Source organism: Pleuronectes platessa, chromosome 8 (assembly GCF_947347685.1).
Source record: "Pleuronectes platessa chromosome 8, fPlePla1.1, whole genome shotgun sequence".
Classification (NCBI taxonomy): Eukaryota; Metazoa; Chordata; class Actinopteri; order Pleuronectiformes; family Pleuronectidae; genus Pleuronectes; species Pleuronectes platessa.
In genome coordinates, this window is record NC_070633.1 from 15570661 (window position 1) to 15592924 (window position 22264).

Consider the following 22264-nt stretch of genomic DNA (forward strand, 5'->3'; position numbering starts at 1 on the left):
TAATTACTTTCTCGCTGCTGACAGACATGGTGCTGATAGGATTTTGTTGCTATCTTGTACCTGTAAGGGGGTCCTGCCCCAGGATGGCGACATTCGGGAGGGACATCAGGATCAACTGTTGCAGGTCTTCCTGCAAGAAAAGAATAAATGTGACGAGTTAAGCAAAAAAAGGAAAACTGTTAGTGATCAGCAGGTCTGCCCGCAGTGTGACTGAATAAACAACACAACTTTACACCAGCCGGCTGCGGTTTGTGGTGTAAACAACAGCTGATATCCGATAAGAGTGTGTTGTTTCTGTTCTTCAGGGTCAGGGAGGCTTTGTGCTGATCAGGTTTATTATATATTTCAGTGTGGCTTAATCTCGGGATTATCTCAGGGTAATAGAAACATAGAAACTGATCTGATGAATGAATAATAACTAAATCAATGCAGCGTTTCCATTGTTGCCCTTGTGCTTTAAAGGTCTGTGTAATGTGGGAGATGCAGACACGGCAACATTAACAACGTGTAGAGTCACAAAGGTCACAAGAGATGTCAAACTCAACCTGAACCGTTTACTAACAACAAACCAAAGACAACTCCTGCAAACAAGCTACTCACAAGAGCCCGATAAAGCTCATGTTAATGTCTGGTACATTATCATGAGCATTATTATTGGCTGATTTTAGCTTCAGACAGGTCTATAAATATTGGTATATAATCAATATATTCTAATTTCTGTAATTAGGATCCTGATCAGCTTCATCAGAACAGAAGCTATAGTTACACCCTAATAACAGATCACTTTAACTTAAACTCACCAATTCAAACACCCACTCACAATTCATTAAAATTGCACAGGCTAAATCATCAACATTGACAGATGGCTTTAAAGAACATCTATAAATAAAACCAAAGAGACAATTATTGCAGCAGTTCGTGAAAGTGCAACTGGCATAATGCCTAGAGGTTTATAATAAGCAAAGATTATATCATTAGATACATACAATTATGAGATCAGGAGGAAGATTGAGTCAGAATATGTGTTTTTTGGAGAAATTTATCCTTTCCTGTTTCTTGAATTAAATCTACAGGCAGAGATTACGGCTCTGGATAGGTACATATCATTCAATGATTGCAATTCTGCCAAGATAACTGTATCTCTACTAACTTGTCTGATATGGGTATGATGGTAATCTCACAAAAAAAGGCATAGATATCCAGCATCTTTGTGACAATTTGTATTTATTTGTAATGTGTGACCAGGGCGTAAAAAACTAAAAGATAACGTTTGACAAAAGCTATTTTTGTTTACAAACAGAAAGCTTTAAAAAAAACAACATTTACATTAAAATTTGTCAAATTTAAAGCAACACTGTCTGAATATAAACATGAATGTTGCTTAAAATAAGCAAGGGATATGTCTATGTTGACATTGTGTTTGGTTGTTTGTAGTTTTAAAATAAAATACAAATTCAATGTTTCCTTATTTAAGACTATATCTGAATTCTCTCCTTAAAAACAGGAAAAAAAAGTATTGTAATTTGATGCAAAAAAAAGTAACCAAGTTTGAGTGGTAACTGAATTATTTTAGCATTAGCTGACCTTAACTAGATGGCTTGAAATTAGTCATTTTTTAAAATCTTATTTGAAGAATTTATAAAATGACAGTCGAACAGACCAACTTATGTAAAGACATTTTGTCAAGTGAAATTCACTTATTGCTCTGGCAGCCATATTTTGAGTAAAATCATGTTTTTATCCAGACAGTTACATTTGACAGGGCATTTTTGCAGTGCACCAGAATCTCAAAAATGAGAAGACACATTCCCCCTCAGTTAAATAGCGATGCTTTGAGTAAATCTTTGAGTCTCTCCTCTGGGCCGGGAAAGAAAAGCTTTTGAATGGGGATGTTTCTTGTCCTGTGCTAGACAGAATTTATAACGTGTTTTACTCTGACACTGTGGTCAGCTTGTTTCACCAAGCTGTAATATCTGCTTTCAGATCTTGGACAGATCTCTTCACAGATTCTTGATGGTGCCTCAGACATCCTCCGCTCTGAAACTTTTCTGGCAACAAAATCATTTGTGGGGCCCTGCAGTGCTCTGCTCCCGTTACATTGGTATCTTGTGTAGCACCAATGGTCACAAGCCTGTTACTCTACTCCTTTATCTAACTGGTCTTTAACGCAGAAAAAAATCACAACAAAAGTTTCTGTCGACCCGCCACAAGCTGACGTTGGCTTTCTCTTCTCCCAGTTGCAATCAAAGCCTGTGCCCATCTTTCCCATGAAGCATCTGTCCAGTCACAACACTACAGCAGCAAGTCACAATTACAGCTCTCTCTCTCTCTCTCTCTCTCTCTCTCTCTCTCTCTCTCTCTCTCTGCTTTTTAACTGTAGTTTATGCATACAGTGAGAAAAGCAATGTACCAAGAGACAGTCTCTGCCTTCAGCAGCTCCATCGTGTGCAAGTTTGACATCAGAGGCATGTGCAGCCGACCTGAAGTTTCTGCCCCTTCAGGGCCTGTGGAGCATCAGCCACTGCGCCGCCGTGTCGGTCATTGTCGTTTGGTCCATGAAGCCAAACACAGACTTCAGCTGGAGGTTAACCAGACTGGAAATTATATACAAGTGGCTTCTTGTTGTTGGCATGCTAATGAAGAGTTCCCTCTTCAGCGTCACACAGCCAAGAAACACACTGGATTGCATTAGCTTGAATCCTTCCTCCATGGAATTTTACAATTTGATACAATATCATCTTAAACAATATTATGCCCTGCTTATAAAAGAGATTTATGAAATGGTAATTTTTCAGCCATGTCAAGATAAAAACAAGATATGAGTTTTCTTGATGTCATCTCTCAGTGAATCTATCACTGAAAATAATCTGCAGTTGTAAACTAAACAATTCATCAACTTGCCGGCTGCAGTGATGAAGAGAGTTCAAATCAATCTCTACATTTATTTCTTCTAGAACTCCTGTTTTGATTTTCCAATTCTTTTGTGGGCCCTCTCGTAACAATGGAGTATGTGTGACAGAGTCTACGATATTATAATATGTAATGTTATAATAAGAAACAATACCAATGATCGCAATAAAACTTTAATAAATAGCAATATAACATCATATGTATATGTCGTAGTATTGCGTATGCATTGAAAAGCACAGTGAGGAGGTGTAATACATTATTAATTAACTGATCGACTTCAGACTTGTTAAATTGTTGTTTATCAATTTTTTTTCATTTTCTGCTCATAAAGAGTTTATAGCCACATTTTTCACACAGGAGCAAAAATCTTTAGTGTAAAGTTTTAAAAACCTCAAGAAATAATAATATTACATTTATCGTGATAATTAATCGATATCGACTGATGTAATATCTTGATATCTTTTTTGGCCATATCATCCAGTCCAGCTATAATTACACAAAATCTTTGTAAATAGTCCCTGACATGTTCAGGGCTCCACAGTCAATCTGTGACATTGTGATCATACAAACTTCCAACATGGCATGTCTTTGTCTGTGTTTGTTTGTCTGTTGGTTTGCAGGATTACACAAAACTACCAGACAACATTTCTCAGAGAATCCTTCATGGATCTTGATTAAAAAATCCAAATCTAGTCAATTTAAATGTGATTTAAAGAAGACTGTTAGGCCCTGGGTGAGGTATGTGTTCTACTGAGTGTCATTAGGGGGCTCCACTTATGTACACAACTGACCAGAGGATGTTGTTATTTGGCTCTGTCAGAATAAACAGAGATGCGTTCAAAGATTTTCCTCATATCACACTGCTCACAAGCTAGACTCGCTCCTCCTTTCTTTGGGAGGTAAGCAAACTAAATTTCATTTGTTGTTTTTTCTTTGTTAACTCAGAGATATATTTCATTGGATGGACACAAATAGCTCAGTCACTGTATTAGAGAAGCTGAGGTCACAGCAGAGAAAATGAAGCCTTGCCAGGCTGCACGGCACACTCACACACACTCTCTCACACACACACACAGTATACACAGCTTAAAAACAAACAGAAAGGGTCAAGTAAAAACAGGATCTATGGGGAAATAACCGTCCACAGGAACAATGGAACCTACTTTGGGTACAGGTGAAATTCTACTGCAACACCATCCTGCTTCTCACTTATTGCCAGTGTCTTTTTCCCCTTCAAGCTTTCAGTTGACGTCAGTGCTTCGTGTACATGGAAGTGAAACCTTGTAGACTTGTGTCGTGAGATGAGCTAAGCAGCTCACGTTCACTCCCCTTCGACCGGTGCTCGAGGAGGCGTTCTTTGCTGAGAACAGAGGCCTCTCCTCCTCCAGGGGAAAAGAATTGTGTCATTTCCTCAAATGCCACAGGCCCCTACAATGCACATTTATGAAAAGCATGCTACTGAGAGCTGCTTTATAGATTATTTTATTCTCTTTCCTTCCTTAACACGTCCCCTAACCATGAAAGATTCAGCTGCCCACGCACGTCTACTAATGATGGAAATATTCAGTGTTTCATCTTGTCTTTCGTGCGAGGGCTCTATCACCCACGCCACTCACTTCAAACTTTCTACAATTTTCTGAGGCGGAATATTTGACCTCATATTATATTTGATTGATCGCTGAGCTTCATCTTGTCCTGTGTTTTTACTGCCTCACACCTGCACAACTGCTTCTCCAGCCTCTCTCCCATCACCCGCTCTCCCCTGCCATTTGGTGTGGCCCTGAGTTCTGTTTGAGAGGGCTTTTTCAACAACAGAACCTGTCTATTCATAATAAACTGGGAGTCGTTTCAGTACATCCACCAAAAAAAGCCATTACACCGGTGTTCTTGGAGAACTTCAGGGAGAAACGCCTCATAAAGTGTATAGGTCTTTTCAAAATGTCTCTGTAAAACATATCAGATGGAGCTCATTCCAGAGTCAGACCATTTCCAAATGGTTGTGTAGTCCGTATCACTGTGTCGCAGGTTTGCATCGGAATTACTCCTCCGAGAAGCGATCAACGGAGGTCAGAGGAGCTTGAAATGGTATCAAAATATCTTGTATAAGCTTTGTTGAAGTTTTACTTGCAACAAAATACTTTGTTTCTCTCTTGCTGAAAGAAAAAGAGGCAATTGATTGATGATCACTCTCGTATCTGTCGAGTAAATACAAGCTAGAAGGGGCAGCCAATTAATCAACTTTAACTTTAATTTAACAAGTAAAACTGACATGTTGTGGCTTGTGCTCAGGCACAGTAAAAACTGAAACATTGCTAATATGGTTATTATTATGATTTAACAAACTAGATGAAACATGTCATGATTCTGCCTCTGTGTTGAAGAGACTGTTATTGCCTTTGTCTGATTTAATTTTGTAAAACACAATTTTTGAATCGGTCGTATTTAGTTATTCAGTTTGGACTTTATTTATAAATAACTTTATAAAAAATAAACGTTTGTTGGGTCACACACCTAAAAACAGAATATGCACATATTTCCTCGTCTTTGGAGTTAGTTTTTTATATTTGGATTTTGTTGAAAATCTCACTTTGACTTTCTTCCTGTTTTACTCTGAAGCTTCTTTCCTTCTTTGTCTGGTTTCTCGGCTTCATGATTGTCTGCACCTGCTCTAATGTGTCACAGCTGAGTTCAGTTATCCTGCCTCCTTTTGTGTATATAAGTCTCTGTGCTCCTCGTTCTCCTCTGTCAGTTCATCCATTAACAGCTCTGGGTTTTACTTGTGCTTCAGTTTTTTTGGCTTTTTCTCATCACCTGTTTTTTTCCTGTTGTTTCAGTTTTCGCCTCCTGTTCATCAGCTTTCTTTAATTTTGCTAAATTTAAATGAACAAAGTATCCACTGAGGTGGACGTCATGCATTGCTCATTGTTATTCAAGAACAAATAATATTGTTTCAGTAAATTAGTTCATATATGTGGATCAACAATATTCAAAACAAAGAGTACATACGACTGATCTTGCATTCACCCAACAAACCAAGCACATCTGGACAACAATTCATTCCTAGAGGCTAAGTGGAATATTCCCAAATAATGAACAAAATGTAATATCATATGTTCTTAAACTTTGCAGGTTAGTAGTAGACAAGCATAAAAATACCTTATATAAGTTGTTTTTCATTAATCTTTTTTTAAATGCACTGGTATTGGATCGGTGCTGCGTTATGCAAAGTCATGGCGGATTCTCTATCAGGAAGGGAAAATTGGAATCAGAACATCTCGAGTCACTGGTACTTGAGTTGATTCAAAGGTCGAATGTGGGCCTACTTAAGCAAAATTGAAATCATAAAATATTGTTTTTGAAGTGCACAACAGATGCAGTTGGTAGAAGAAAGAGAATCTGTCATTACTTCCATTGCCAAATCTAACAAATTGCATCTCAGAGTCAAAATACCCTGCAAAGCTTAAACAGACGGAAACTTGTACATTCAATGGATGTGCCCCATTTAAGGTTCTCCAGCCTGCTCTGATGATTCTCAGCACGTCTCTCCTGTTTTCCCTCCTGATGATCTGATCTAACTCCTTGACCTCACCCTTGTCCCTCCCGTGACCCTCCCCTACCTGGTAGAAGGCTCTGAGGTGTCGATTTAAAATAGAAAAGTTCTGCACTCTCAGCATGTGGTCATCTCTCCCACTGTTGTAAAGCCGCTCCACTTTGGGGTTTGGGTCTCTGGGATGAACACAGAAAAGACAAGGTGGTGTATTTACTGCAGCTTGATCAAACAGCCCCCGCGCCACGTCTCTCCCAATGAGAAATTCTTATGCAATTGTGCATTTAAGCAGAGAGTGGATACAATTTTAATGAGTCTGAAATGGAGGGAGTGAGAATCCTCATGCAATTATTTGTTGAAATGGCATGGCTGAGGTCAGGTAAAAGGAATCAGATGTTCGGCAAATACTGACGAGGATGTGGCCTCGGCAGCTCAGAGAGAAAAGGTTTAATTTTGCTGAACTCTGAGATAAGGAATTCAGCAGAGTCAACGAACAGGGTGGCACTTAGACCCTCCTTTCATGATTCACTGGAAATTTGTGGCAAATGCGAGTTTTGCACTGGCTGCCGAACAATATGGGTATAAAAATGGCTATGTGAACAAGGTTATATCTAATTTGTGCACGAATGAATTAGGCTGAGTGTGTACTGCCATGCTAACAGCTCTGTCAGGCTGGAATGCTAATGCATGCTGACATTCAATGCTAACAAGCTAATGCTAATGAGGTTTAATGTTTACTATGTTCACCATCTTAGTTTACAACAAGCCATCTCCCCGATAGTGAGGCCAAATCATCATGATAGCCCCCTGGTGGCTGGCTACAGAGTAAACTTTGAATACACCCGTGGTTTTAATTATTTAATGCTATAAAAACGGGGTGAAACATAATCGACAGCCAAGCCTGACTCATGATTGGTCGATACTTCAGCTCCACTCCACGATCAGCAGTACACTCTTAAATTTCTGGGTCCAAATGGCATCCAAAGTTCAAAATGGCGATGCCTGTATATATTTGCCAAATTTTTTTTGTACATTGGGAGTTAGTTCATACTCGTCATATTATACTTATATACAGTCCATTGTTTGGTGTTCAGTTCATGCTCACTTTAGCAATAAACATAAGGGTAATGTCAATAGTTTTTGGACATGAAATGAAGAACTGAACAAATAAATACACAGAGGTGTTAATGATTCATCTTGAGGAGGAAGTGAATCCTCCATCATTAAAGCCACATGTTTAGAAACTAGATACTTTTGTTGGTCTCACTTTATTATTTCGTGCTTTTAACATGTTTTATGCCACTCTAGAAATTGCCTTGAGCTTAAATTAAGAACGAGTTGTTTTCCAGTTTTTAACATATTAATAAAACCCATGACCAATTTTTAGCTGAAGGTTATTGTAGCTTTCATTTCTTTTTCAAGATTTCTCATCATTAATTTCCACAGAAATGGTTCAAAATGAGCGCCTAGGGCTTATTTCTCATTCAAAATTTAAATGCTCTTCTCACATTACTGTCTCACTGTCTCAATGTCCCCATCATCATGAAATCAGTTAATAATTTCCATTGTCTAGTGATCGTTTCTACTGCAACCAGTGTCGTGCGGCAAGACAATTGATATTGTACGGCAAGACAATTGAAATCAATCTTACATGAGCCTCATGACCTCATTGAGGAAAATCCCATTGGTCAGCCTGAGGTAGCGATCTCGGGTACTCTGGGAAATTGAGTTCACTTCCAGGCTGTAGAGTGAGATGCCGTCCTCCCTCTCAACCATCTTCTCAAACATCTGAACCTGTGAGAGACAGGGGGGGTGTTATGTTGACTTTTTGGAGACAGGCATTAGAGTGGACCAGGAAGTGGACAAGGAAGACACAGACAGGAGGAAAAAATAGGTGCAGAGAGAGAGAAAGAGATGGAGAGGCATAAACATTTTCACACAGGAAGCCACTTGAGTTAGTGCACCTGTCTATACAGGTGGGATCTGTGCCCTCCCACTGGGAAACACTTCACACTGACAGGCAGCCAAGCAGGACTGCAGCCAAGGTCTGTCTCTCTTTGCTAAAAAAGAGCTGTGCCAATGCAAACTGTAATATAATGAGGTTTATTCCCACCTGCACCTTCTAAAAACTGCACTGTGGGTAAACACAAGCTCGGGTTGTTTCCGCTGATGAGCTGAGGCAGAGTGAGCTCATGACCCTGTGCGACAGGGAAGCAGAGGATGTCCTTCAACATACAGTATGTGAAGCAGAGGGGGGAACACTCAGTCAGTGAATAAGCTGAAGTGCCCTTGAGCAAATGCTGTCCCTCTGCCCGCTGCAGGCCATCCCGTTGAAAACTGACCTCTGACCGCCGATTTGGAAGAAGCCCACCATAAAAAAAAAGAGTATCCTTACAAGGTTAAGCAGGATATCACACAACATAAATACTGTTCATTGAGCAGAAGGGAAACAAATCCCCCTGGGCCGAATGGTTCCCCATGTGGAAAACCCAGCTGAAGATTCACTATACATACAACAAAACCTCAGCTGATTTCAGAGGAACTATAAATTCTCTTGAACACACAGTGGATATTGTATGTCGAAAAGGAATGTGCACAAGGACACGGAAGTATCAGAGCTAGGAGCAGAAGAAACCATGTTATTAAGCAAAGGAAGCTGCCGAAAGCAGAAGTGCAGTTTGTTTTGCTGTGCACAAAAGCAAAAACACCGTAACTAGGCGGTATTCTGCTGTTTATTTAACTCATGGTTCTAAGTCTATATGGACGAATAGGAGGCTGCTGTAAAATACACATATTATGAGTATTAGTGACTCAAAATAATTAAGGATTTACTCCAGAACTAGCCACTGTAAACGTGCTTCAATGTTTTTTATCCTCCTCTCCCTTACCCACTAGAAATGATGACCTTTCCTCTGGCTGACAGTGATAAATGATAAATGACGTACCCATTGCGCCAACGCACTTTCCATGAATTCCTCTATTATCTCCGTAATGTCCGCGTCCATTGTTGTGTTAGAAGAGCAGTGAAACACTACAGAATATATCTAATTCAAAACCATTACAGACGCAGTGTGAGTAATGGAGAGAGAGAAGCCATCTCGCCTCAAGTGAAGTACTTTGACATTACATCAGGCCCTTCCCCTCCTCCACCTCTCTGTCTCTTCCTCTCTCTGTTTCATTGCAAAACCAAAATCACACCGGAACTGTCTCAACTCACATGGTTGTGACTCAAAGGCTGAACTACACAGAGCCAACCGCAACTGAATCTTTTGTCTGACTGACAATATTCAACAAAAACTATATTTTGTTGGTAAATACACAGGCTGCATGTGCTTTAAATACAACATTGCTAACCATATAATATATGTAATTTCATATATACATAAAAAATATATGTATAATTTGTCCTATGTATAATGTATGTGTGTGTTTGTGTGTATGTATACAAGTAGTAGTAACTAGTACAAGTACTAGTACTAGTGCTACTACGAGTAGCACCTAGTAAGCTAAATGTAGTTATTGTTGTAACCCAGATATATACAACAAAAAATTGCTATTAAATAATGGGTACATTCATTAAATGCATAAATACATAAATGAAATCATTATAGATAGATAGATAGATAGATAGATAGATAGATAGATAGACATTTGGACTTAAAATATGGGTATATTTTATAAATAATGGGTAAATTGTGTGTTTGTATGTACCTGTATACCTTTACATAGACTAAAATCCTGAACCAGGCTTTAAGTTCACTTACTACACCAACAAGTTGTCAGCTGTGGTCGTTCTCGTGCTCCTCCCAAGTCCTTTAATGTCAGGACTTTTTCTAGCGCTGTGCAATAGCGCCCTCTAACGGTTCACAATCAAAGTCCCTATCTTCTTATTTTATGAATTTCATCACTATTTCCATCACGCAGTCACTGGGGGATGTGTAACCAAGCAGCAGCCCTGTATTTATTTATGTACAGCACCTCCTGCACAGTGAACACTGTTTTAAGACACTGGCTCTTAACCGGCGGAGCAGTATATCTTTCTGCTTTCACATTGACTGATCTTATTTGGAATCAAGATTTGTTGATATATAGAACTCTGAGGATGTAGATGTATAGATTGATTTCCATGTGCTCTGTGTGTAAAACAGAATTCGTTTGTTTGTGTTTACATCAAGTATTTCATTTAGATACAGGGAATCTTAAATTTGAGAAGAATTCACCATGAAAAATGCTTGCCAATGCTGCTTGCATACTAATGAATTCATTTTAATATTTGAACGGTGTATTCATTTGTTTTTGGTGTTACCATTGAGGAAGAGCAGACAATTTAATTATATCTGAAGGTCAAACTCTCGAGGCCACTGCTTCATCATCTGCTAGTGTTTTTGTAGTGTCTGTATTTCTGCTGAAAAAATTTACCTGCTTTTACCTGCTTTTTGTGAGTAGAATAAAACATTCACTGACCTCATTCTGTGATAGAGTTTTATTTAAAAAGAATAAGCACACATTTGACATGCTTCTAGCTGTAGGGCAGATCATCACGGTATATTATTTGCATACAAAAAGCATTTATCAACTGATTTTGCTTTATAAAACCACTTTCATCGCGTGTGTGTGTTTGTGTGTGTGTGTGTGTGTGTGCGTGTGTGCGTGTGTGTGTGTGCGTGTGCGTTAGTGTGTGTGTGTGCTGCGGCTGTCAGTGTGCGTTCATACCGCTTGTGCAGCAGTTCTGGGATTAACTACACCGGGATTATCAGATTGTTTCAGAGCTGCTAGAATAGACAAGATGATGGCTTCATAAAGGCCACCACACTCACGTACACATATGCAGCACACACTTAATCCATCTCTCCTTGTTAAACTCAGATAACCCGTTGTCTGTTTATCCATCTATGACCTCACATGTACAAAAGGAAGCCGACACTACAAGGCAGTTAAAAACGTCTAACTTTAATGTATCATTCAGATGCGTTGACATTTTAAGGTTTCTAAGCATTATATTGCAGGTTAGTAAAAACTCTATAGCTGTGAAATAAATAATGCATTGCACATGGTATCAATGTTAGAATCATGGGATTGTAATTTGGACAAATTTAAGTCAAAAACATTTATTTAAAGTATATGTCTTTATATGTATGCTGCATCTGTTCTAGTTTACGACAAAAAGTACTACGCATCTCCTGAGCAGGTTCTCTGGTGGTTACACATTCATGAATTCCTGCACAGTGGAGGTGTTTGTTGTGGGGTCTGTGCAGGGCCTGATAAGATTCCCCCATGTGTCGCCTTGTCTTGGCCATGTGTGAGGGAGCTGCGGCTGCTGCGTCAGTGGAGCATAAATCAAGTCTAATGTGTCAAAACCCAACAGGTGTCCTACCCGCCACCATCCAAACTCACCAAGAACCTCAGACACCCCCCACCCACACCCTGGCATCCTTTCCTCCTCAACTCGCATTTGATGATTGTTGTTCTCCCCCTCTCTAGCTGGCAGGAGTATCAGCTGCTTTATCGACATCTGCGGCCACAGGGGACTCTTCGGCGGCGCTGGGGTCAACCTGCCCAAACTTAAGCAAGCTGAGGACACTGGCTTTGACGTCCTCAATGGTTTCTTTCACTCCTTTCTGCAGGAGGTAACCCTCGCTGTCGCCCTCTGGGTCCTCCAGAGCCATGGCCCCTTCCACAGCCGTCTGTAGGTACCGCAGGCTCAGCAGCACTGACATCTGGACAGAGAGAGGCAATGAAGGGGCTGCATCTAATATCAGTGTCAGCAGGCAGAATGGCACAATGGTTTGATGGGCAGACAAAAACTTGTTCCTTCCGGTTATGAAACAGTTCTTGCTCCTTTCTTGTCACAAACATTCAAAACGCATTCAGTCCTACTGCCATTCATCTGAGATGCACATATTTTCAGTCAGACATTCCCTGTACATGCTTTAATCTTCCATACTCTCTGCACTTATTTGACTCACTTGCATGAAGACATAAAGTTTTGATCCTGTGTGCGTATTTGTTCGGCATGTGCAAGACCAACTTCCATTTTTGACCGTGGAAGAATGAAGATATTCATTACAACAATCCTCTATATTGATCATTTGTGCAGGAGTGCACAGTTTGATGGAATAATGACTTTGGGAACTAAAAAGGGGGAGGTCATTATTTTTCCTTTATTATTCTTGAGCTCCGCGGTTTTTTTCACCATAAATACTATATAAGTTTAATGTTAAGTTTGAAGAGGTGGGTACATCTATATGCTCTAAATAAGATACACATTCTGGTGATGTATAGTTATATAAATGGCATCATAATATGTTAACCATACAAACAAGATAATGTACATTTCAAATAAAAATATTGATATTAATGTAGAGGTTCTATCTTTCACCAAAGCCTTACACAAACACAAATGTTTATTGTGACAAAGTGAGTGCTCTGCAACATATTTAACACATTTGATCTAATGTTTCCTCTTCCTGCTTCAGTTGGATCTTGTGTAACATGATAGCTCGGCTCCGAGTTATTAATGAAACAGGTGCATCTACTCTTCAGGGCTTTTTATCTGCTCACGTGTCACTCATCTGCCTCTGAATAAACACAAAGCTGAGCTGCTGCATTTAAAACATAACGTCATTGATTAGCATGATGCTCTGTTTAACACGTGTTTGAGCATCTGGTGGGTTGGGCCTTTATCCCCTCCCCCCCACGTTTTCAAATTAAATGTTGTATAGCCCATATTCACACATCACAATTTGCCTCATTGGGCTTAACAAGGTGCAACATCCTTTATCAGTTTCCTGTAGCTGCTCCCTGTAATTCACATGCGTGCCTGCTGCTCATCAGCCACTCCAGCTGCTGTGAGGAGACACTGACATCCCAGATTAAGTCTACACAAACGCTGATGCTAAGCTTTTAGTTTGCTTTTCTGTTTCTGTTACTGCTAAACCTTTTTTTCTCCCTGTTCCTCGGGTTCACCTGTGAAACCCATGTCAACCCCTGCTTTTTGCCACGTCCATTTAATTAATGGTCCGTTTAACAAGTTCACAGATTTAAATACCAACTGCCTCCCCGGCCTGTCTTAACTCTGCCTTAAGGCCAAACCTCCTCCAACATCCCCTATTTTAAAGAATTTTTTGGCTGGTCCTCACAAATTCAAATAGTTGTTTGAGGGTTAAGACTTGGTTTTAGGGTTAGGTTTTGAAGTAGGTATAGGTTAGGCATTTAGTTGTGACTTTTATGGTTAGACCAGTGTCTGTGTGTGTTACAGACTTAGTGGAGTATTGCTTTGGTTCCCCACCTGTATTAAGATGACGGAAATCACACCAGGACCAGTTGAATTCAATAAGCCCATGTAGTAGTCAATCAGAGCTTGTCTACAGCCGCGGATGTGCAGGTTGAGCTCCTCTTCTTGGTAGTTGTATCTGTAGTGGGCGCTGTTGTCAGTCAGGTGGTAGCGCATGCAGGGACGAGGGGACGCCGGGTTACAGCAGCTGAAGGGAACGCCATCCAGCAGGTACCGGCCGTCCACATTACTCCGGATGCGACTGGAGACAGAGGAGGGAAGTGAGAGGAAGGAAGGAAGGAGGAGAAGGTGGAGTGATCTAATAGTAGCTATAGAAAATTCAAGTTAAACGTCTCACTCTCAGCTCAATGAACACTCCACATATGTGAGAAATGAGCAGTGCTTCTGTACAAGTGTCATCATGTCTGTTCTGTTTTTTCTTTTATTTCATTTCATTTAATTCTGTGCTCGCCTCACGACCAACCTTTCCAACCACTTCTGCCGCTCGCTTCAAAACTAAAGGCCAGATCTATTTTTAATTCACTCCTCCTCTGCCCCCACATCATTCTTTTTCTCCAAGCATCTATTCATCCTTCCATTATATCTTTAGTCAGACTTTTTTAGATTTAAAATCTACTTATTTGTCACTCATCTAGACCTCCAATTTCCTCTCCATTATCCATATATCCCTTATCAGCACCTTCCCCTCACTTTCTACTTTATCATCGCACCTCCCTGTGCCTCATGATTTTCACATTGCTGTACTGTGATTCACTCACTCCTTGACATCTTTGGAAGTGAAGTCCAGGTATCTGTTGCTGACCCATTGAACCTCGAACCAGTCCTTGAAATTGTTGTTTCCACAGCAGCGAAACTCCATCTGCAGACGATCAATGGTCTCTTTCTGGAAACAGCGGCCTGGCACGTCCGTGTCCTTGTAGAAACGAATACCATTCCTGAGGCCAACCTGAAAGAGGAGCGAAAAGTGAGAGAGAAAGAAGGGGGCATTTATTTTCTTTCTTTCCATCTATCTATCTATCTATCTATCTATCTATCTATCTATCTATCTATCTATCTATCTATCTATCTATCTACTGTATCTATCTATCTATCTATCTATCTATCTATCTATCTATCTATCTATCTATCTATCTATCGTTGTTTTACCTATTGCAGAAATATGGAATAGCACTCTTCTATGTGGCCTATTTATTATGTTATAAATCCAATACATTTAATATATATGTATTTGTTTTGAATTATATATTTTCAATTTTAATCTTCATTATTATTATAATCATCATCATCATGATTGTTATAGTGACCTTAAAACCCTAAATGTTACAGCTAAACCATCTTGATATAAAACATTCTCTATCTCTTTTTAACCACAACGCCATACTGACACCTATTTTTTCCTTTGACACCAAGTCATCCACAAATCATTACCCAGCCCGGAAGCCCCTACCTTCAGGGACTCCTCCAGTCTTCCCTGCAGGGCGTAGCTGAGCACCACAACGCCGATGAGCATATAACAGAGCAGCGCCGCCACGAAGAACCAAGCCAGCAGGAGAACCTTCCAGCGAGGGAAGCGGCTCGCATCCAAGGAGTCCTGACACATGCGACTGGCGAGCCAGTTGGTGCCGATGGAGGCCAGGCCCACCATCATGAGGATGTTGGGCACCACGTGGATCTCCGTTTTCTCCATTACCTCGAGAGAAAGAGAGGAAGAGCACAGTCAAATAATAATTGTGTAAGAGCTGCAGCCAAACCCAGGTCACATTGTCATTTCCTCTGCCCACTTCAGCTGGTAATAATCCTGCGTTCAATTAGGCTTATCTATAAAAAAAATTACCTTGGCCACTGAGAGATTCAGGTAGCTGCTGATATGCTGGATGGTAATAAGATGGCACATTTAATTCTTTGCCCTGGTTACAAGGAAAGTCAATTGAGGCTTAGTTTATTACTGGCTGAGTGGTTGAAATCCGATCACTTGTAACACACATTTGACCCATTGTTGTTCGACAATTACCGTAAAAAAAACTCCATCCAGTTCTGTAGCAACTGTCTAAAATCCTCACAAATTAACATCAGTGCAGCCACATGTGATCATAAAGATAGATCTGTTATCTGGTGCCAAGCAAACTTTCTGAATGAGGTGATATATCTGAGTTAATAACAAGTGACATTACGATTCTTTTGTTTCCTGACACCAATATCACTAACAAGAGTTTCTTGTATTACACTCAGTTAAGTAATTTCGATCAATTCCACTTTGCTATACAACTAAGAGACTTGAAAATCACATTCCTCATTGAAGATCAATAAATGTCTGAAGGCATGCATTCAAGCCCTGCAGCTTTCATCTGCAGCTCAATGGTTATCAATGCTTACACCCTATCCTGATCGATCACTGATTTATCAAGCCCAGTTAGTAATCTGTGGAGGTCACGACCTTCACCTTTCCTGATGACTCCGGAAAAGAAATGTTGCTGCATCCTCCCCCCTCATGGTTTAACATGCATTTATGTGAGAGAGTGTCCCTGAGTGCATGTTTACTCCAGTGTTTTGAGTGCAGTGCGTTTGTGTTTGTGGATTAAACAAATTTTGAATAAATATCGCTGATAAGCGACAACACGATAGACTCGGTAAACAACCACGAGCAAAAGCGAAGCCCTGAGCACATAAAGCACTGTTTGTGTAACTTTGACTGAGATCACTCCAGTGTTTTCCGACTTCAGCCCCATTCCCAAACTTTTAGTCTCAATGTTGACATTGAATTATGCGCACTGCACTGGTGAATGGTCTGCATTTATGTCACACTTTTGTAGTCTTATCAATCACCTTAAGTGCTCAGAGTCACACACACAGTCACACACACACATGCGTACACACATTCACGGCTCCTGTATGTAGTGATTCTCTGTCATACATCCCATTCATACTTTGCTGGCACAGCCATCATGGGCTCTGGTGTCTCGCCAAAGGACACTTCAACAAGCTGACTGAAAGCGCTGTCCTTCTGATTAGTGGACTGTGTGTGAGTGTGTGTGTGTGTGTGTGTGTGTGTGAGTGCATGTGTTTCTTCCTCCTCTCTACCTCATCCCTGCGTATCAGTTCTGTCTTAAGGTAAACCCCCAGACAGAAGATGAAGGCCCCGCACATCACAGCCAGCCATGACAGAAGCCAGAGGCCCTGTGCCAGACGCACCCGCCGCTGCTGGGTGAAGTTCATCTTCAACAACATCTTCAAGGGCCCACTACCACACACCAATCAACACAACAACAGGAGTGAGAGAGTAAGAGAAGGAGAGCAGGAGAGATGAGAATCAGCTAATTCTGGTCAGATAATTAGTCATTCCAGAGGTCGCAAGCTGCATGTAGAAAACAAAACCCTAGAAGGTGAATTCAGTTTTGCTGCAGCCGTCGATTCAGCCTCGAACTGGTTGTTTGGATGGTTATTAGCAGGTTGAGCTCATCTAAGTTGTTCCAGGTGGAGAGGATAAGCAGGTAGATCCCCTAGATGGCAAAGCACAGTCGACCTCAGAGGATAATCCGAAAACTTTCACCTGGATGCAAGCATTGATCCAAAAAGATTTTTATAAATCCAATGCAGTCCTGTAGAAACTTGGAAAAATTTGAGAAATTGTTTATTTAGGAAATTTGGAGAAAGAGATATAATCCTTTTGCCTGAGATAACGATATTTCTCCTCAAGTTCTGCTACTCTGCCGTAGCCCCCCCTTTCGAGCTGAAACCAATGATTTCTTCCTCCTGACGTGACGTTGTCTTTCGGTGGCGCCCCTCTGGGTCTGTGCGTGTGCGGTGTCCCCCTAAACCGCTGTAGCCATCGTTGGAGGACGCAGAGAATGGCCAAATGTGAGAGTTTGGAGCCGTAATCTCCCCGGCGGAGTACATGGGATCCTATTAAAGTCCAGGGGCCAATGGGAAAGCAGGCCAGTGTCTGATCAGCAAACTTATTCTGATAGACAAGTGGTAAGCTATGGGAGGCCTGATGGATTATTATGACAGGTGAACTCACATGAGCCAATCAGCAGCCTGTAGCACCGTGGAGCAACAGAGAAAAGACAGAATCGTGACTGAAGGAGTATCATACCTGAGAGTGTGAAACTATAGTGTCACCATCACTCTGTGTTTGTATAACAAGGGAAATATAGTTGGTAGTTGTTGGTGGGAGATGATTTCAGACCAGAACTTGAAGGACTGAGCACTGACCTCCGCCAAGGCCCAACAGTCCCCTGGACGAAATGGACGTGAGCCCACTACTAAAATTGCATACAGTATGTGGCCCAAATAGCCAAGACCAGATCTGTGCCTTTCTTGGCAAACATGCGGTGCTCTGAGCAAGGTATAATCTGAATGTGAACCTAAAGTGGCCCAGGTGGTAAATGGTGAATTTGGCCCAAAGAGTGTAAAACTAATTCAGGCCACCTTTGGCACCTTTGGTTGACATGCGGAATTGCTACAGCTTACTGGTGGCCAAGATCTGGCAAACGGGAGCTGACCCCCAAGTGCTCTCATTTCACGCCGTATGTGGGATGGATGACCGTGTGGCAGTGTAGCCAAACCTGAATCCAATCTATTATTATAGGTGTAGATCCCCTCCAGCCATTTATTGGCTTCTTCCCTGACCCATAACGTGTCCTCGCACCAAGTTTTATGGACATTTCTCTAGTAGTTTTTGTGTAGTCCTGCTAACTACCAGAACAGATAGAATCATGAGCTCCTTGGTGGGAATGAATATCAGTCTTAAAATAACACACTAGTAGATTTTACAGTCTGCCTTTGATAAACTCTAAATAAACTAGGCTCACCACTTACTTTAACATGAAGTGTTAACCTAAAACGAACTAACTAATCACTTAACTTACTCCAACCCAACAACATCCAAACTAAAAAAAGTGTGTGTTATGTTGTGTGGTGGCAATATAATGATGGCTTTTTTGTATCTTGCCTGTGGTTTATTTATTTACTACACCGCTTACTTCTCCTTTAATGCAACCCACATATCAAGTGGTTAATATCTTCACTGACATTAAGTGAATATTATCCCGAGAATGATCTGAGGGATTTTGCGGGGGACAGTCAGACTGAGGCTGGTTCATGTAGAGTGAAAGTAAGACGATGGAGGGGAGAGTTACACTCCTTTGGGATTATAAAAGTGTGATTGGGATAGGGGGGGTGGGAATGGATCAATGGGATTATTATAAATCATTATGACAGCTGGAGTCTGAGCTGTCACTTGGTTACAGACAGTCTCACTCTACCAGTTCTTACAACACACCAAACAGAGACGAAAAGACAAATACTCAACATATTACTCCAGACATTATCTATTATCATTCAATTACCACACTACCATCAATTACATGAACAGTTGTGAAATTTGATCCTAGTGACATAATGAGGAAACTTGTTTATCCCTCTAGTGGCTGAGAGGGAAATGTCAGTCCATTCACCAATATTATCTTATCAGCTTGTCAATAATCAGCCACTTTGCTATTAAATTCAGTATCAATATTCTGAAACCCAAAGATATAATTCGTACTTACTTTTGAGGTCCTCAACATTTTATTCTTGCACACTGAGTACAGTCAGACAGACACACAACCAAGTCAATGGTAAACTGGAGATTTGTTTATGGTCTTTGTTCGAAAAGAGGTATATTCCCCAGGATTTTCAAAAGACAGAGACACAGACAATAACAAATACTGAAAATCTGAGGTGTTGGTGAATTTAATGTGACTACTTTTATTGGTGAACAGCTGTAATGACACAGTTATATTTCAATTAATGAAGGTCTTTACAGAATACAACGACTTCAATATGTTTTCTCATCTACTTTGTCACAACACATATTCAGAATTACAACTTTAAAATCTGAACTTAATATTTTTGTTCTTTCTTATATTTAACATCTACAGAGAAGGTAGGGGAAATATGTATATGTGTGGGATCCCAGGTCACGCAGTTTTCTTTAGTCAGCTCTGAAAATCTGTTGTGAGTCTGCTCCCTAAAGTTCAGAAGTTGTTCTTCTTCACAAATCTTAGAAATTAACAATTGTTAGGAAACACACAAAAGATTATTTCTGTGTGAAAAGATTGAAGTGTTTGAAAAGAGAGAAGGAGGGGGGGGGGCTCTGCACACTTGCTCAACCCGTAAAATCACATTTTGAAAAACTGACAAGAGGTTGGTTACAATATACTATGAGCTGACCTGGGATCTGTTATTGTTATTGTACGTACACTATTTACAGATTTTCCGACGTGCTCCTACTTTTCAAGACCTTAACTCTTTGTCTCTTTACACCACAAATAATAAACACATGATGATACTCACTATTGGGTCTATAACTTATGTCACAGAGTATTTACTGAATTCTAATTACATGCTGTCAGTTTATCACAGTTTATCACACTTGCTTGCTATGATAAAAACATATTCTATTATTGCAGGTTCAACTTCTTTGTAACATACTTTGTCATTTCATTTTCCCATTGTCTGTTTTATTGATGAAATTCCTGTAAATTGTACCTCATATTTCAAAATCATATCTTTTGTCATGATATTTCATGTTAAAACATTTTTTTCCACTTATAGATTAATATTCATGAAGTGCAATATTTACAAGCTAAAATAAATATAATAACAAACTGAAAAAAATATGTTAGTCTCGTTATTTTGGAGAAACATTATTTGATTAAAACATCAGTGACATATATGAATGAATATATATTTATATACAATAAGGCGAGAATGTACGTTCATCCTGCCCTGTTTACTGAGATCGAATTTTCAGTCCGCCACTTTGCCTGTTTGCTCCGCTCCTTCCACCCACTCCTGCCTGACCTCCGGCTCCGTCCCCCCGCCCACCTCCTTATGGGCCTGCAGCTGCTGTATGAACTCATCCAGGATCTGCTGGGCTGACAAGGAGGTCACATCCACAACGTCCTGCTCCAAAAGCGTTACCTCTATCCCTCCCTTTCCACCCCAGCTGTCGCCACCCACATGGGCCTGCTGAGGGGCTAGAGGGGTGTCAGTGTGGTTAGTGCCCAGGGGAGGCTGCTTTTGGCTTTGGGGATAGAGAGGTTGGGGTCTGGCAGCATAACCGGCTGCCATTTTCTTATATATAGCAGCGCTGATGTCAGCTACAGAGATAGGTGGGCTGTGGCTCGACTCATGTTGATTTGAGAGACAGGCCTCAGTGGCGGTTGTTGGCGTCCCCTGTTTAAAAGGCATGAAAGCAGTGACCCTCTGCAGACCTGCCTCTGACTTTGTCAAGCGATCGGATGCAGCCTCCACCATATTAGGAGAGTGGGATCGGCCGTCTCCTGGCAGGGAGGTGGCGGGGCGGCTGATTGGAGATGAAGCTGTCAGGAACGTCTGTATGGCCTCAGACGAGTTAAAGTGCTTCTCCAATAAATCCTTTATCAAGTACGGCACCTGGGGAAGACAAACCAACACGAACAGTAACTCTGTATTCAATCCATGCAAAAGAAATAGAAGAATGGTCTGAACATTCCTGAAGGTTTTTACGATAATGGGTATTACACCTAACTTTATACACTTGTTATACCTCAACTCTTTTGAAATACTTGTTTAAAGTGTCATTTTAAGGGAGGCGGACAATTTCTATTTCAACACTAGACCCACAGATGTTCTGTATTATTTATGAAATATCTATATTTTATGGCTCCCAAATGAGAAAGGTTAATAATAGTAGTAGGCTAAAATAATTGCATCTACTGACTGCTAAATAGAGTACTATGATGTTTAGTATGAAGTACATGCTGTATCGAATTAGTATGTAGTCGGTGAGACAGTGTCTGGCCTTGGACCTCGAGCGGTCACATTCAATTATTACCTGCACCAAGGAGGTTTTGTGGATTGTTCTTTTGTTGGCATGGTTATGCAAAAACTACAGCACATATTATGATAAAACTTATTGGAAGAACGTGATGTGGGTCAATGAGGAACCCATGTTCTGCTTTTTTTTTTACATTTCAAGAAAATTTATGCAAAAAAAATCAGGCATATTAATATTCATAATAACTATGATTGTGCACAATTTGGTGCAGTCTGATGAATTCAAACTGGCCTGTTGGGCCTTGGCTGCGCTCTATTTAATGCCATTCTAGTTCATCACACATCCTCTCACCTTGCTTTTGCAGACTGGAGAGTTGTGGGGGCACAAACATTGATTTCATGGTGTCTATTACTTTAATATTTTGACTTGGGTGTGATGAGAATCTAGTACTGGCTGAAACGCATGTGCAATTGCCAAAAATACCTTTGTGTGTGAAAGTAGGAACATGGTGTGTTGTGGTTTCATGATACTAAATTTCTAAATCTGAAATGACCCTTTTAAGACAGCATTACAAGCCTATCCACCCCATTAGAGTATTCATTAAAAGAAACCTCCACTGTGTGTGCATGGGTGTCCACTAGATGGCGCCGTGCTCACGTTGATGTTTTCCATTGCGGCGATGGTCCTGTGGGTGTCCTCCAACTCGGAG

The 22264-nt window shown here is 40.6% G+C and overlaps 2 protein-coding genes across 2 annotated transcripts in view; both read right to left on the bottom strand.

The window, feature by feature from the left end:
• The window catches only part of ccdc88b (coiled-coil domain containing 88B), a 42138-nt gene extending 32495 nt beyond the window's left edge, over window positions 1–9643 (bottom strand). Inside the window, exons 1-4 of the mRNA XM_053428543.1 lie at window positions 9403–9643; window positions 8109–8251; window positions 6528–6636; window positions 61–130 (exon numbers count right to left, since the gene is read on the bottom strand). Coding sequence (XP_053284518.1) covers window positions 61–130; window positions 6528–6636; window positions 8109–8251; window positions 9403–9462 — 382 coding nt within the window. The 5' untranslated portion in view covers window positions 9463–9643. The remainder of the gene's footprint in view (window positions 1–60; window positions 131–6527; window positions 6637–8108; window positions 8252–9402) is intronic.
• A 2291-nt stretch (window positions 9644–11934) lies between these two features.
• Window positions 11935–16976, bottom strand: rom1b (retinal outer segment membrane protein 1b). Its single transcript, XM_053428329.1, has 5 exons — window positions 16830–16976; window positions 15199–15441; window positions 14510–14697; window positions 13746–13992; window positions 11935–12174 (listed from the first exon to the last, which is right to left on the bottom strand). The coding sequence occupies exons 1-5, from the start codon at window positions 16974–16976 to the stop codon at window positions 11935–11937; spliced, it is 1065 nt and encodes a 354-aa protein (XP_053284304.1).
• Between the last annotated feature and the right edge of the window lie 5288 nt (window positions 16977–22264).

Coding starts and splice junctions, on each gene's coding strand:
- rom1b (XM_053428329.1), bottom strand. CDS start 16,976: ATGTTGTTGAAGATGAACTTCACCCAGCAGCGGCGGGTGCGTCTGGCA. Junction 13,993..14,509: donor ACTTCCAAAGATGTCAAGGA/GTGAGTGAATCA, acceptor CTCTGTCTCCAG/TCGCATCCGGAGTAATGTGG. Junction 12,175..13,745: donor TTTCCGTCATCTTAATACAG/GTGGGGAACCAA, acceptor CTCTCTGTCCAG/ATGTCAGTGCTGCTGAGCCT.